Source organism: Myotis nattereri, assembly GCF_964212035.1.
Source record: "Myotis nattereri genome assembly, chromosome: 2".
Taxonomy (NCBI): Eukaryota; Metazoa; Chordata; class Mammalia; order Chiroptera; family Vespertilionidae; genus Myotis; species Myotis nattereri.
Window position 1 is genome coordinate 9905951 of NC_138076.1, and position 16786 is coordinate 9922736.

Consider the following 16786-nt stretch of genomic DNA (forward strand, 5'->3'; position numbering starts at 1 on the left):
CCTTTATACCCAGAATTCTGAGCAGTATCACGTAGCCATATACTGCCACCTAGTGGTCACATCTGTAAATATCGCCTGGTTTTGGCAACTGGAAAGAGACTTCACTTTTAAGCCACACAAAGCTATTCCTACATCCATTCTTCCATTCATCCACCCATCCATCCATCCTTCTCAACACATTAACTAAATCCTGACCAGGAGTATAAATGTGAAAGAAAAACAGGCAGTAAAGCTAAAATATTTTATTAATAATTTATTGTCAGTAAGAAAGACTGGCTAATGGTAGTTTTCAGTAAAAACCTTTACAAGACCGTTGCATCACAAATATACAGACACTATAAAAACTGTGTCATGATGGTTTTGGTTCTAAACAGGTATGCAGAAGGTCCCCTTACACTTTCCAATAATGAAAAATGTTTGATAATTCTAAAATACAGCAACCCATTTAAGACATGGCATGGATCAGACCTTTTCCTCATCCTATGTACACCTAGAAATGCATGACTACACTGAAATGTACGAATGAAATGTCAAACTTCCGTGAAGAAGGACATAGCGTGAAACCCTGGTTATAGGAAACGATCAGGGTGCTAGGCAATGACACTAACACCACCCAAATCGGGTAAAAACAACACAAACCAACCCCACAAAATGTCTTGGGGAAAAAAAAAAAAATCGAGTTAAAACTATGAAAAATTAAATCTGTACATAACATTTACAAAAAAAAGGGGGGGGGAGTAGGGGAGACAGGAAATTTAAAATAATCAAATCTATATAAATACATGAATCATGCTAACAAGATGGCAGGACTGGTTTCCGTTTCATTACCGTTAACACAGACAAAACGCAAAGACAAAGCAACTGCTGGGACGTGGCACAGCCGACGCCCCCTGCGCGCGGTACAGTAGGTGAGGACACTGGAAATGGCTAACCCAGGGAGGCGGTGCGGTGCAGCCGCGCCCCCCGCAGCCCCCCGCAGCCAGCGCGCACCCGCCGCTGCAGGGCACACTGCGGGCCGTTCATGGAACCTCGAGGTTCCCTCAAGTCCAGGCACTTCGGGGGGAGTCGGGGTGTCAGACCTGCGTGTGCTGCTGCTGCGCGTCGAGCGGCGGGATCGTCACCTCCTCGAAGGGGCCGTCGTCGCCGCTCTCATAGTCACTCATCAGGACCTCGGACTCCACTTCGCAGCACGCGGACACGTCGGAGCAGGAGGCCGTGGAGGCGTACGCGGCCAGGGGCACGTGCTCGGCGGGGGGCGCGTCGCAGTTCCGGGGGTACCCGGGCGGGTACCGGGCGTAGGGCTCCCGGCACGGGAGGCTCTCGCCAGCGCCGGCTTTCTGAGGTTCCGACAGGTCGACGGGGTAGAAATGGGGCAGGTACTGGTTCAAGTGGAACCGCTGCCGGTTTCGGGAGGAAGCGCCCGCGCTGCCCGTGACGGGCATGTCCCGAGGAGGGTGTATGGACTCGAACTGGTCGCCGAACTCGGGCGGCAGCGGGGGCAGCTCGTCGGGCGCGGGGAAGTCCTCGGGCGGGGGCGGGAAATCGCTCTCGATGTCGTAGCCTCCGGGGTAATAGTCTGTGTCGATGGAATTGGGATCTGCCGCGTACAGGGGCGTCTGCTCGTCGATCACCTCGTAATTGGGGAATTCCTGGATGTCCGGCAGCGGGACGGGGGGCATCCAGTCCGATGTGTCCCAGTGGTAGCCTGGGCGGGAGACAAAACGGCAGGGGTCAGCGTGCTTTCTCCCGAGCCCAGGCCGCGGGGGAAGTGCTCAGCGCGCCCCGCAGCAGAGGCGCCACGCCTCACACACGCGCAGGCAGGCGCCTCCTCTGGAGACCCCGGCTTTGCTCTGAAGACATCCCCCAACCCCAGCCCAGTTCTGAGAGCCTCTCAGAACCGGGCTCACTTCCTAAAATGTGGGCTTCATTTTAGGCAAGTGCCTTCCACTCCAGGAAACAGAGTTTGCACAGAAGCCGTGTGCTAGCATCTAAGACATGCACCTTCCCCCAAGGACCCCCGTCCTTCAGCTGCCCGTCTGCTCCATGTGAAGAGGGGGGTTCGCTCAGCTCAGGACACAGGGAGGAAGTTCTGTCCTTTCAAAGAGGTCTCCATGTCAAGTATCAAATGTCACCTGATCTGCACTAACTACTTGTCATTGAAAAATACTCTTTAATGCAACTCTTTAAAATAGTAAAAGTAATCTTTAACATGCTAACATCTTAAAAATTTCCTATATAATAATGATAATGTAGTAAGTTTAATATAAAAAGTTATACTATTTTTCATTAGCCCTAAAAAACACAATGAAGTATATTAATACAGGTGTGTATCAAAGCATGCTTCCAAATCAAGCACAATGCAAACGCTGAAACATAATACATTTTTGATAGACCACATCAATTTGTTATTTGTTAAAAGTCTACAGATCACTTTAGAGAATATAAAAGTATAATAGTTTTTTTTTTAAAACCCTCCCAATGTGCGGATAGTTTTTTTTCTCCCTTAGGATTGTGAAATCCTATGGCAGAGAGGGAAAGGCGAGCGGAGGGCGTTTAGAATGCAGGGCGCAAATAAGGAGGGACTTGGTTACTGCGCATCCACCGAGCGAACGAGGGAAGCAAGTCAGCACTGGGGCCCGATCTTTGCCAATTTTTAGTGCATATCAATCAACAACTGGCATGCATAAGTCACCTCTTGATTTGCCCAGGTCAGGAGCAGCCAAAGACTCTTTTGGTGGCAGAGTAGAGAGAAAAGAAAACATTCATAATTAAAACCGAAAGACGGCTGAAAAGGCAATCAAGACAAGTACATGATACAACGCAAACTGTTCGTAACGCCCGGTCAGCCATGGACCCTGCCTGTCAGCCATTCGCTACGAAAATTCCAAATGGCTGAGACATTTATGTAGCACGAACATAACGGGACATGAGAATGGAGCAAAAAACGATGACCGAGGATGATGACCTGGCGACTCTGCCGGAAAGCTCAAACATTATTTTACTTTCTTTTCCTTGTTTCAGCAATCTAAACCTGAAAGCACACGATTTTGTTAGGAAACGTTAAAATAAAGTATATAGTCTGTAATAAAATGTCAATTGATTTAAAAACTGAAATTACAGCTTCATGGTACTGAGAAACATGATGAAATCGCTTTGTCTAATACCAGGTAGCATCAGGTTACTTAGGTGATAACCCCAATACATCTATAGCTACATAAGACATACTTAATAAAAACAGTATAGCCTTCAAATGTTCATGAAGTCAGAGATATTCAAGAAGGAACTTAGATACTTATAAGTAATTAAAAGTAAATCTCTCCACCCCACCTCCCCTTCGAGTATGATTTGATATTTACATTGTTCACTTTTCCCTGGAGGACCATTAGCTACACTTTACTGCTCACCGCACCCACATTGTAATTACGCTCACGCTTTGCACACTCATTTATACCCAGAACCCCAGCAGGAGCGAGAGAAGGCAGATGCAAATCCCAGGCCCAGGGCAGGTGCTGGCCCGGCTAAGCTCCAGGCTCTCGTCTTTGAAACGGGGGTGGAAATCCCTTAGAGTTATTACGAGGATTAAGTAAGATAAGGCAGGTCAAGCTCTCACTGGCAGCTATCATCTTGAGTCTTGTTATTGCGAAAGTTGTAATCATGGGAGAAGTGTGGTTACCTTAGTGATTTTCTAAATGCTTTCTATGCCTTCCACAATGTTCTTAAAAACCCATGTAATAAAGTAATTTGGAACAAATAAGATTTGATTGACGGTTCTCTTCCAGGCATTTAAATCAAGAACTGAAGAAAACTGGTGGCTCTAAAAAATGAATAAGCCACCATTTAGTTAACATGCATCTATAGAATATTTTCAAAAGTCTAGTAAAAATGCAATCATTGCATTTTAAAAAGAGGATTGACAGCCTTTGTTAATAAATGGGCACTCGATAATTCTTAAAATGTAAGCTAGTTTTCAATTTTAAAATCAATATGCCCCCCTTCAAATTATTTTACAAAGGAGGTTGCAGTGAAATAACTGTTTCCATTCTGTTTCTTTTAACGCTATTGATATTAAAAACATTAGAATCCTATCATGTTAAAACTAAAATTCACTAGGGCAAAATACAGATTACTTGCTGGTTCGCCAAACGAAAGCACGGTACTTCTCAGGAAAATAAGCATCCGCCTCATCAGTAACTGGGACGGGCAACACTGAGACCTCTCGCCTCACCACCCCACCCCCCCCAACCCCCCCCCCCTGCCCCCCGCATCAAATGCGGCACACCACCATCCTTCCTCTCCCTCAATCCTGACATCATACGTGTCCCAGCAGTTCAGGTCTCTAAGCTTTGTGTGCTCCGGGTGGTCTATGCCCCTGGTTCTCAAAGTATGACCCCCAGACCAGTAACATCAGAATTAACGGGGAACTTGTTAGAAACGCAAATTCTCAGGGCCAACCTAGACCCATTCAATCAGAAACTTTGGTGCTGGGACCCAGCCACTCAGCTGGCTTTTAACAAGCCCTCCAGGCGATCCAATTTATCATCTAAAAACTAAAAACTAGAGTGCAATTTGCATGATTACTCAATCTTCAGTACACTAAGAAAGGGCTAATTTAACTTACAATAATTTTCAGGGAGGTGGTCAGTGCCCTTTCTTATGAAAATTTTCGACAAATATATGAAAATCGACCTTCTGCCATGTTCAACCATTTCCCTGGCTCATATACGGGGAAAATCCGAAAGTGAAGAGCCAGCTATAGGAAACTGTAGACGCGGTGTGTTATTTTTATTCATATGAATATAACTTTTTTATATTAAAAATCTATTTAGATAGAATTATTTCTAAACTTCTTGCCATATAAAGGCAACGTTGTCAGGATCCCCTGAGTTACTTCTGATGTTGTGGAAGTTCATTATTAGTGACAAAAGGAAATGGAAACGCACAACATAAACATATTTCTGCCACGGATCTGGATTGTGAATATGTACACCTGCACAAAATAAAAGTCCGCAGCCTCCTCAGAACCACAAATGGCTATTTCTAACCCTGTGAGAGGCCGAAGCACACTACACTAGCGACAGTCACTGTAACACAAACGCAAGCACACGCATGATGGCTGTACCTTCGTTCGTCACCGTGCCAGCCGCGGTACTGACAAGGTGTATTACAGTCACTACGGAAGCTTGTAAAAAGGGACAAAGGGAAGAAAAGTTAGGGAAATCTTCAGCTCATGAGAATACAGTGCATTAAACAGGATTTCTTTACGTAATTTCTACCTCGAAATTTAAAAATGTGAAGCGAACACTTTAACACAATGTTAATGTGATGCATGACTCCTGCACTCTTCCTGTTAGTTCTGTATCTCAGAGATTTTTCTAATCGAGCTATATATTTGTTATTATTAATCAGAGAAATAGAGTAATAACCATGTCATATTGTAATTTAGGGAAAAAATCTAGCGGTCAATTTTTTCACAATTACAATTATGGATCTAATCATGATAAAAGTCCTTATTTTAACATCTCCCGGGCAAAAGACTTCACATTCAAAGAGTAAAATACTTGCTAAGACAATTTAGACAATTTTCTGAGTCCATGTAATGAACTCACACATTGTTCCAGGAAAAAGAAATTTAAAGAGCTACATAATAAGGTAAAATATGCAATACAAATGCCAAAAAGGGGAGGGGGGTGCTTTGTCTCTGGTCTGTGTACTCCCAGCAGAAAAATGCAGACGGCCTGCCTGGCTGTTTCCTGTGTAAATTCCTTGTCATCTGTGTATCCAATTGTTTTAAAGTGTTTACGCAAAGATAAGGGAGTGAGCACGCATAGGGAGAAGGATGCTCTCAGAGATGTCCGCACCCTGACCCTGGGAACGCTAACTGTTGCCAACCCCGGCGAGAGAGACTTTGCTGATTCGATCATGTTAAAGAGCTGGAGGTGGGGAGATTTTCCTGAATTATCTGGGTGAGCCCAATGTAACCACAAGGGTCCTTAGAGGGGAGAGCCTTTCCCAGCTGTGCTTGGAGGGGGCAGTGACCACAGAAGAATGGCCATCGAGACGGAAGACGAAGGGAGAAAGCCAGGCAGGCAGCCTCTAGAAACTAGAAATGAAAACAGCCCTGCTGACACCGTTTAGTGCAGCGGTCGCCAACCTTTCGGACCTCCAGTGGTCCTCGGACCACCGGTTGGCAACCACTGCTCCGAAGGTTTCCTTAAGCTGGTGGTCGCCAACCTTTCGGACCTCACAGACGAAGGGTTGGCGACCGCTGGTTTAGCCTACGGAGACTAATGTTAGACTTCCAAACCTCAGAACCATAAGATACATTTATCTTGTTTTCAGCCACTATGTTTATGGTAATCTGTTACAATAGCCTTAGAAAACTAAAACTATAATTTAAGTACAGACTCTTAATACAGACTTAACTTCACAATTGATAATGATGATGAAGATTAAAATATAAACTCCTGGACATATTTCTTTTTTCCCCCTCACACTGCATTATCTAAAATTAATTTTTATAACTAATTTGACCATAATTTATTTAAAGTATTTAGGAGTTTTTTAAAAAGAATGTTTTAAGAAAAATAATTAGAAAAAAAAAAGAAAATTCTGAAATGTATTTATAAAAAGCATTTAGGGATCAAAATATAAATTATTACATAAACTGACAACTGTAACATTTTAGAATTAAGTGTAATGAAAAAATAATTCTAATTTGTTGTGGTTGGCATAATCAACAAAGCTATGCTCATATACTGCATTACAATAATAAACACAGGTACACTTTCATATCATATATAGCATGCTTGAAGTCAGAAAAGAATGGATCATACTTAAGGTCACCTTTAGTTTGGAAAAGTTTAGTTTGCAATCTATTACTCCAGATTTAGTAACAAATAATTATTAGTGGATTACTTCTTTCCACCAATAAAATATTTGAAATGTTTAAACACATTACATTTTTATGCCCTCCCCCCCCCAAAAAAAATTACAGTAAACTTTACTAATTCTGGGATTTGAAAATTTCCACTAAAAACTCACTTTATTGTGTTTAGTGAAATACTGACAATTTTCTCTACTGGTATGTGTGTTATTACGGCGAAGCTGGTTATCCATGCCATTTACCCTACGGAAACCAGATACACGTGACTGGCATCACAGAACCCGCTGTCAAACTGTCTTCATTAGAAAGGTAAGCAAACTTACTAGCAATCTCTTACACTGTGCTCTCAGTCAGTACGCTCTGATCCACATGGGAGCTGGGGCCGCAGGGGGTGAGGAAGAAACAAATAAAACCTTGTAATACCGAAGGTCACACTGCAGACCGCCCCTCTCCTCTTAGGGGCGTGGGAGAGGGGAGGGGTGAAGGAGGGAGGGAGTGATGCTCAAGAAAGTTGCACTTAGGGCTTTGAAAAAATCCACAGAACTTCTAACATTTTCTGGTGTGGAAAAAAGTCAATATAAGGTTGGCCACCAAGATAAACAGTATCTTTCCATTCATTCTACTTTCTGCCCTATTGCTGGGAAGTTGCCACAGTTCAAACACCAATCCGCTACCAACATTTTTAATATCTTCCCCAGCAGATGCTCATGCATGTATACACTGGGCGTGAACAGTGGCCCACGGTGAAACATGGACACACTCTGAGATCTAACAAGGGCCCTGGGTGCATCGCGCTGATCACATCACACCACGCGATCAGCGCGAGGAACAAGCAAGCGAGCAGAGGCTCCAGGGCTCCAGGGCTGCTGACTCACCGTTGTCATCACAGGACTCCGACTGGAAGGAGCTGAGCGACTGCACTTCAGACAGGCTCTCCCGGGCACTGTACGGGAGGGACGGCTTTTCCTCCAGAGGTTTCTTGGAGAGGCAGGGGTCAAGATCCACCACTTTAGCTACAAGGAAGAAACGACAGACAGGAGGCTCCATGAGGGCTCGGCCTGTGTTTTGGTCTCGGCTGTAGCCTGACACAGAGCAAGCATTACCAAGACCGTCTGAGGTTTATTCAAAGAACACTTGCGATAAATATTTGAAAAACAAACAAACAAAAAACACAGAAAACCCCAGAAAAAAACCCTATAGCACTCCTTGCAGATGCACAGAAGAGAAATGAACCTGCCCCTGGATATCATTAGACAACCTGGGGAACTAAAATTTTGTTTCAAAATGGTACATACAACTTTTTACATTTTTTTAATCCTCACCTAGAGATACGTTTTTATTGATTTGAGAGAGGAAGGGGTGAGGAGAGAGGGAGGGGGAGGGAGAGAGAGAGAGAGAGAGAGAGAGAGAGAGAGAGAGAGAGAGAAACATCAATGTGAGAAACATCAATCAGATGCCTCCCATACATGCCCTAACCAGGGACTGAATCCACAATTTGGGGATGTGTCCTGGCTGGGAATCTTGGTGTAGAGCAAGCATGTCAAACTCGCGGCCCACAACGAATATTTTTGCGGCCCAGCCAATATAATGGCATGTAAGAAACATTTTAATAAAAATTTCATAACTTAAATTTTTACAATATCCTTTAACATAATTATTAATAACGAACTACAACGTTCGCTAATGACTGATGATTATAATCATGTTGCATTCATTTCCCTTACGCGCCTTACGTGCAGGCACACCTTTCTCTCCACTAATACCAGCAGCAAATATTTTAGCAGCTGACTGCCATGTCATTAGTCTTGGACTGACTTGTTGGGTGTGTGCAATGGTAAATATTTCGCTTTTGGAGAACAAGAAAAATAGGTTAATTTGCGTAATGCTTATTAATTTGTGCAGTTATTCAGTGTCTGGTAAGTTAATGTTCAAGAAAATTATTAATTGTTATTAAAGTGTTCTATTATTTTATGCTAACGATGGCTCATTTATTTCAGCATTCTGTATTCAGTATGTCTCTATCAAAATAAACCTACGCTTCTATGAAAATTGAAGCTTTGGTTTTTTTGCGGCCCACGTAAACTGAAACCTTGTTTATTTGGCCCGTGTTAGCCTTTGAGTTGGACACGCTTGGTGTACAGGATGACACTCCCACCAACTGAGCCACCCAGGCCAGGGCCATAGAGCTAGTATGAAAGCATCATACATGTTAGGCCATGAATATAAATACAAAGATGAGCAAAAGCAGGTTTACAGTTGTGAATGACACTCTTTTGAGTTAATAAAGCTATTGTAGTAATCATAACCTGCAACTCTTTTTCCTTACGAACTGTATACCTACTTTTGCCCACCCTGTATTGTCACTTTTTCTGGTCCTGTTTTTAAAAAATCCTACCAAATACCCTCCCGATTTTTTAAGCCCCACCCCTACCCTCCCAAATTATAGTTGAGGACCCATATCAATTACAGAAATGACATCTTTCCAGACTAACTGGAACATGACCAGATTCCATTCCTGAATTAAAATACGGTCACAGCTACAATGCTCAGCCAGGCCCCAAGGCACCCGGAAAAGATGGTCCCATCTTTCCAAGGTCTCCGGAGCCCGTCTGCACGGACAAGGACTCCACATTTGGGCTGGAAGCACCGAGGCTCTGGGAGGGACTGGCAATCTCACGGTCCTACCGTCATAGTCGAAGTCCCAGCTGGGCTTCTGGATGGAGTCGCTGTCCGAAGGAGAGTTGGACGGGGGCGGGGGCGGCAGGTTTGGGGCGACGCTGCAGACAGCCACTGCCTTCCGGTGTCCGTGCACAGACTCGGGGTTAAAGGTGCTGAATTCGGGGTGCTCCGGGATGGCAGAGCCTTCGAAGGAGTTCCGGTCCAGATTGTTCCTGGAGTCGCTGGGAATGCTTGGCGTGTAGGAGATGGGGCGGACGGGCACCTGGGGGGGTGTGTCTGAGTAAATGTTTTTATTTAGTTTTGCATCGAAATACGGCCTCGGCATGAACGCCGTGGTCGGTCCCAAGTGTTTGTCTTCGGGTTCTGGCTGGTGCTTCTTCTTCTTCTTGCCGCGGACCATCTTGCGGCAGAGGACAAACACCAGCACCAGGAAGAAAATGCCGATGACGAAGACGAGGATGCCTATGCCTTCGGCCAGCCCGATGTTCCAGGGGGTGGACACGTACTGGTTGGGAGCCGCGTCCTCGCAGTGCCTCCCGCGGAACTCGCGGCTGCAGTTGCAGTGGTAGGAGCCGTGCGTGTTCTCGCAGAGCGCCCCGTTCCGGCACGGGCTCCCCGCACACTCGTCAATGTCGCTCTGACACCTGCCGAGAGAGCCAAGGATGAGGAGCGACCTTCACCTGTGAGTCAGACCGTGGCAGGCCTAGAACTCTTAGAGACCAAAGACTAACCGGATCCCTTCTTAATAACATAAATAAAATCAAACAGATAACGACCAAAAACACACTATCCCGCAAGGATAACTACAACCAGAAACCTCCCGGGGAGTAATTAATCATTTGTGTTATACTTGGTGCATTGGGGAGAAAGCCACGAGGTCAAGCCAATATTTAACTGCCATGTTGCTAGGACTCAAAGGTGACTAAATCAAACGCATTGGCTGTTTGTTTCTATTCTGATCCAGACATTTATAATGTGCATTTTGATACATGGTAGGCTGTAGTGTAAACCGTTCTAATAGGCTTAGATTAAATTTCTAAGAAAAACCCTCCCATAGGGGATTATGAGAGTTCCATCACACACGTCAAAAGCTAGAAAACTCGGTTTCCCATTTGTAAGTGTTTTTCCCTGTTGAACACCCCACAGCTCCTCACCCTTACGGATGGTTCACATTTGCACCTGTGCGTATTTCCCTGATGCTTCTCAAACCCTTCCTCCTTTAATAAAATGCTTCTACTTACTACCCCCACACCGACCTGGCATTAGGATTTTGACTACTGAGACATATTTGTCCATGATATTAAGTATTAATGGGTTAGAATTGGGAAAGTTAACATATGAACTAAGACGATGTGACCAGCAGCAAAATTCAAGACTACAACCTCCATGAGAGCAAACCCCCGTGGGAATTCCTACATGCAGGTCACACTTAAGGCCTGATGGTCAAGGCTCATCTACACGGGCACTTTCGAAGAACATCCATTGAGTCATTTTCTAAAACTGAACTGATAAGAAGCCTAAGGAGAAATGGCATCTGAAACAAAATCTACCTCCTTCCAGGTCTACAACAGGCACCTCAGTGCCTCATTTTTTTTCCCTGGAAAACAATGATCTCCTCTTAGGATTATGGTAAGGATTACGAAAGATAATGAGAGAGCTGGAAAAGGTTTCTAGATGCTGGAAAAGGTTTCCGGATGCTATCCAAGTGGCAGTTATAGCATATTATGAGAAAATGTCATTATCGCCATCCTCAAAGACAGCAGACCACAGGTGGCTGCTTAAAAAACATAATAATCTCACTCATTCCACACATATTTACTTTCTGCAAAAAAGCCACACATAATTTGTTTATACATACCTTGAAAGTATGGAAGTAGGTTTTTTCCAAGAATTATATTATATTCATTTGCTCGGTTTTTTTTGTTGTTTTTTTTTTTGTGTGTGTGTTTTTTTTATTAAGAGCAATGAGATAATTTACACCAGGAGCTAATATGAGAATGATCAAATTCTGAAGCAACAGTGTCCAAATTACTAGGGTTTATTGGCATCTGCCACTCCAGGTGACATTACAGAGAGCTGGACATAAAGTCATGAAAGAAGGCAGTTACCTTTCTCCTTTGAAACCTGAGTCGCACTGACAGACGGCACCGTCCAAGCTGTCGAAGCAGGTCCCACCGTTTTTGCAGGGCTCGTCCTTGCAGTATGGACTAAGCTGGCACCTGAGGAACAAGGAGCAGGCGTGAATCGAATCCTCCTGCCACCGATGAATACCGCAAGGCAGGCAGAAAACGTTAACAAAGGCATGCAGACGTTTTTCGGACACGATCACCTTTCAAACGTTTTTAGATACCAGAATTAATTATAAAAGCTAAGAAAGAAGAATACACCTACCTCTTCCCAGCGTATAACCCTCTGCACTGGCAGACGAAGTCTCCATTGTCCACAAGGCAGGTACCGCCATAAAGGCAGGGGTTGGAGGAGCAGGGGTTGACGCTCACCTCACAATAGGTCCCAACGTACAAGGCACTGCATTTGCAGTAATAACCTACATCAGCACGAGGGAACAAAAACGTCCTGTCACTCAAAAACTCAAAAGACAAATCTTAGGACATTGGGCTTTTTTTTTTTTTACTTTTATGTTTAGGTGAAGATTTAGTTCTCTAAGACCTGTAAAAGCTAGGACCATTCCCATTCCCTCTAGGTAAAACGCTGTGGAGATCCACAAGCCACTGCTTGTTTTGGTAGAACCAAAACACGAAGAACGAAAGAGAGAACTCGTCATTAGCTTTCGTTCATCAAGATGTAAGATGACTCGGCCAAGCACCCAGAACAGGGAAAAGGTAGTCCTGTATCTGGGTGGCCACTGGGTTGACAACACTTAGTATTTACATCGCAATTTATTTGCAGCTCACGAGCTTTTATGGATTAGATGAGATAGTAGTAAGGGAAAAAGTACTTTGAAAACCATGAACTACCATTTTAAGAAAGGTGGTCTTCGAATTTGGATAAAGGAACAAAGATAAATGCCAGACCCCTCACTTTGTGAAGACTGAGACAGCTGGGAATTGTGGGGGCTACTTCCAATGCTCGGCCTTGGCCACAGAAATGTGGCCCTTCGGGCTCAGAGCTGTAGGAGCCACTGTGCGGTCTCCCAGTTCCCTCCTCCTGCTGCTGCGGTGATTTCAAGAAAATGCCTCTTGGTCCCACCCCTGATGACAGTGAGGACAGCCTCCTGGGACACGTGACGGGAGCACCACAGGAACGCTGTCCGAGTGTTACTGTGGGGATAACCTGGCCTACTCTTTGCATCTAGATTGCAGGCTCGTTCCAAAGAAAACAATAGGAAGCCAAGTCTTTTGAAATCCCACTTAATGAAAGGCTTATTTTGATTTCTGCTCTATTCATTACACAAAGCTCTATTTATTGAGCACGGCGACTGTCCTTTTCATAACCGCGCTCTGTTACCGGTAAGCGGACAAACGGGCCTAGGATGCAGAAGCCAGACCCTCCACTAGGCCAGGGCTTTGAGACAGGGATGGGGCACTTCAGGTCCCTGGAAAAGCAGTCCTCCCACCTACAGTGGCAGGAGCAGCATTCCCCTGTGCGGGGCCATTGGATGAAGGGGGCATGGTGCGCAAGGAGAACTGAGCCATACCCATTCTAAATCCTGCTGGGTCAATGTCTGGGTTTGGAAGGAGAGTTCCGAATTACCTGTGGTCCCAGGTGCGGAATGAGACGTGACTGCAGGAGCTCAGCAGGCAGACACTGCTCCTGTCAGCCTGGCTGCTCTGTTCTCCTGTTTATAACACACACGCCGCGATTCCTACCCTGATGTAAGACCTGACCATAGCATTGGAATAAAGAGGAAAAACAACCCTAGCTGGTTTGACTCAGTGGATAGAGTGTCAGACTGTGGACTGAAGGGTCCTGGGTTCAATTCTGCTCAAGGGCACATGCCTGGGTTGCGGGCTCAATCCCCAGTAGGGGGCATGCTGGAGGCAGCCGATCAATGATTCTCTCTCATCATTGATGTTTCTATCTCTCTCTCCCTCTCCCTTCCTCTCTGAAATAAAAAATATATTTTAAAAACAAATAGAGGAAAAACGAAACCACATGTAACATTTAAAAGCTGACGACATCACGAAGCCTACCTCCCGCAGGTGAGGGGTTGCAAACACCTCCGTTCTGGCAGGGGTTACTGGAACAATCTTCCGTAGCCGTCAGTACGCACCCAGGGGACACGTCCACCCAGTCTTCAATGTGGGCGTAGCTTCTGGGCTTGTGATTTAAAGGGAGCTCCTGCCCATTCAAATAAATGGAGTCCATGCAACCCCGGAAACCATTCCCGACTTGGGGGCTCCTTCCGTGCCTCGTGCCTTGCTGACGGATGTGGCCACCGAAGAACACGTGGTTGTCCAGGTTCAGGGTTTTCAGAGTCCCCGGGGCCGTGCCCGACGCGGTGTGGACCTGGTCCAGGACCAGGCGAGCGTAGTTGCCGTTCACCTCCAGGGACACCGCGTGCCACAGCCCGTCGTTGACCTGGATGCTCTGCACAGACACGATGCCAGGGCCGCTCCCGCAGTCAAACTTGTACTGCAGTCTTCCGTTATGAATCTACGGCAGAAACGGGGACAGCTCGCGTTACTCTCATAGAATCTCCGATTATGAGATCAAGCATCTGAAGAGGGGTATGTGGGCAATTGAAGGCAGAAACTTAGGAAGGCCTTGGGTTTAAGTACTACAGACCCCACACTCGTGTGTTCCTTGTACACCTAACAGCAGACCTTTGGGGATACAGAGTTCAGTTGTGAACTGCACATCCAAAAAGCATCATGGAAGGGACTAATACTCAACTAGTAACTGAACAACAACCCAAAATAGCACTGAATTATATCAAAAGTCAAAAGCTTTGGGCTGGCTTTAGCTCAGCGGTTCCTTCGCATACAAAAGCTAATCACACTTAACAAAATAATAAGGGTGGGCAAGATAATGATCACTTTATGCTTGTGTAGGCTCTCGCGTCACAATAAGATGTAACAGCACTTAGAGTTTAAATGTTAGCGGTCACATGTACCTAAAAATGTTTGTAAGCCACAGAAGTAAGTCTCCAAGCTACTGCACAGCAAAAAGAGCTTTTCAGCCCACAGTCGAAAGCCTATGAGGTATCAATGAACTATTTAAAGGAGGAATTCAATCATTTTACTTTTTTTTTCCTTCAAAAATGGACCACGTGAACATCAAGTGGAATATTTTTAAAGCCGCCCATAGTCTGTGGAACAGACACGAACCTCCAAGATGCTGTAGTCGGTGCCGCGAGCATACATCACGACCGCGTGCGAAGAGTACGTCCGGAGCCTCATGGTCAGTTTCATCTCCAACTTGCTTTCAATTTCCTTCAGCCGGTATTTCACAAAGCTGTTTCCGGTAAATGTTACAGATGAACTGCCTGTGAACCACAGCGAGGAAAAATGAATCAGAACCAAGCTGTGGCATATTTTAAACGTGTGATTTCATCCGCCCAGAGACTGACCCGGTTTTTTATTTAAGATTAGAACATTATCAAGTTGAATTCAATGGGAAACGTCTAGTTGCTTAATGAACGGCATAGTGTAACTAAAACAAAAAATATATTTTAGATGAGACTATGGTATCAAAAAGAAATGAATTCTGAAATACTTTAAAAAGTAACTATAAAAATGTTCTATGTAAAATTACTACAAGGCGCGTTAGGAAAATATTTGCATATCCTCGAGGTGGTTTGGGAAACCTTTGAAGGAAGATATAAAACAATCCCGATTCTCCAAAATGATGAAAATACTATCCATCGCCAGAGATAGAAATTGTTGTGTAAAATTATGTACAACTGACACAACAGAAATTCAATTTCAAAGTAAAAAAGATACTGTTAAATAAACAAAAAGATCAATATACAGACAGCAGAATGCAGATAATGTTAACACTGCAACACACAAACAGCTCCATATGTGAATACAAGAGACGGACTAAATAACCCAGACAACCAGGCAAAGAGTGCGAACGGGCCAGTCACAGAAGGAAAAATGCTCACATGCAACGACCAAATGAAAAGACAAGTCTCACAAGAAGCCAGGCAAATGCAAAGTGAAATAATTAGGTAATCATTTCACGCCCATTAGAAGGGGGTATTGATTTTTCAATTGAAAACCTTTGATATTGGCAAGAGAATGGGGAATGGGACCTTCACACAGGACTAGGAGAACTAGAAAGTGGTACAACTTTTTACGAAACTAACATAATGGTACATTTAACAATGTTAAATGTAGTTTAGTCTTTGACCATAGTCCTAGTTTTAGAAATGGAAGCACCAATGGGTAAGGATGCACACGAAGGATTCCTTTTTTAGCAGAAGAAAACATTTTAACAACCTAAATCTCTGCACATAAGGAAACTGTTTGAATGAACAACAGGAGACACTTGACAGCTATTAAAAAGCATCAGGTTTACACACAGCAACTTGCAAAGATGCCCATGACTTGCTGCTAAGCAGGAAACAGCAAGCGGTAGAGGACTGTGTAAGGTACTTTTTAATTTCTTTTTTTTAAAAAGAGAGGATGTGAGAGAGAAAGGACAATGAATCTGTCCACGTGGGACTGTCTGTTCACACGAGCGCTGATAATAAAGAAGGAAACACGCCACACTATTCACTCAGGTGAGTTGCCATGTAACAAGAAGGTAGCATCTCTGTCAGGCATGTTATGATAAACATAATTTACAATACTTCTCACCCCATTAAAGAAGAAAATGATTAGAAACACGGAAAGTGGCTTTTTAAAATAAAAGCACGCCTAATCACTGGACTCTCACCTGGGCACTGCCCAAACTTGCCACCTGGACAGACACAGGTGTATGTCTCCTCCCTGGGGTCAGCGATACATTCCGATCCCTCGGGGCACGGACTGTCTTCACACCCATGATGGATGAGCGGGCATCTTCCCTCTTTAAAAAAAAAGAGGGGAGGAGGGAGAGCTAATGAAGAGGAATTTCAAGAAAATGATCTTTAATGTGCAGCCTTCAAAGAGTGTATGTGAAATCATGTGTACCCCCTAGTTTCTTCTTTTTGTTAACCTCCCCGGAGGACATTTTTTCCATTGATTTTTAGAGTGGAAGGGAGGGAAGGAAGCATGGGGGAAGGGGGAGGAAGGGAGAGAGAGAGAGAGAGAGAGAGAGAGAGAGAGGAGAGAGAGA

General features: G+C 44.5%; 1 protein-coding gene across 1 annotated transcript in view; it reads right to left on the bottom strand.

Moving 5' to 3' along the window:
* Positions 1 to 227: 227 nt before the first annotated feature.
* FAT1 (FAT atypical cadherin 1) overlaps positions 228 to 16786 on the bottom strand; it is a gene marked incomplete at its 5' end in the record, with an annotated part of 97528 nt that continues 80969 nt past the window's right edge. The window contains 8 exons of the mRNA XM_081083140.1: positions 228 to 1705; positions 7759 to 7896; positions 9569 to 10206; positions 11671 to 11781; positions 11954 to 12107; positions 13714 to 14176; positions 14851 to 15008; positions 16406 to 16537. Coding sequence (XP_080939266.1) covers positions 1074 to 1705; positions 7759 to 7896; positions 9569 to 10206; positions 11671 to 11781; positions 11954 to 12107; positions 13714 to 14176; positions 14851 to 15008; positions 16406 to 16537 — 2426 coding nt within the window. The 3' untranslated portion in view covers positions 228 to 1073. The remainder of the gene's footprint in view (positions 1706 to 7758; positions 7897 to 9568; positions 10207 to 11670; positions 11782 to 11953; positions 12108 to 13713; positions 14177 to 14850; positions 15009 to 16405; positions 16538 to 16786) is intronic.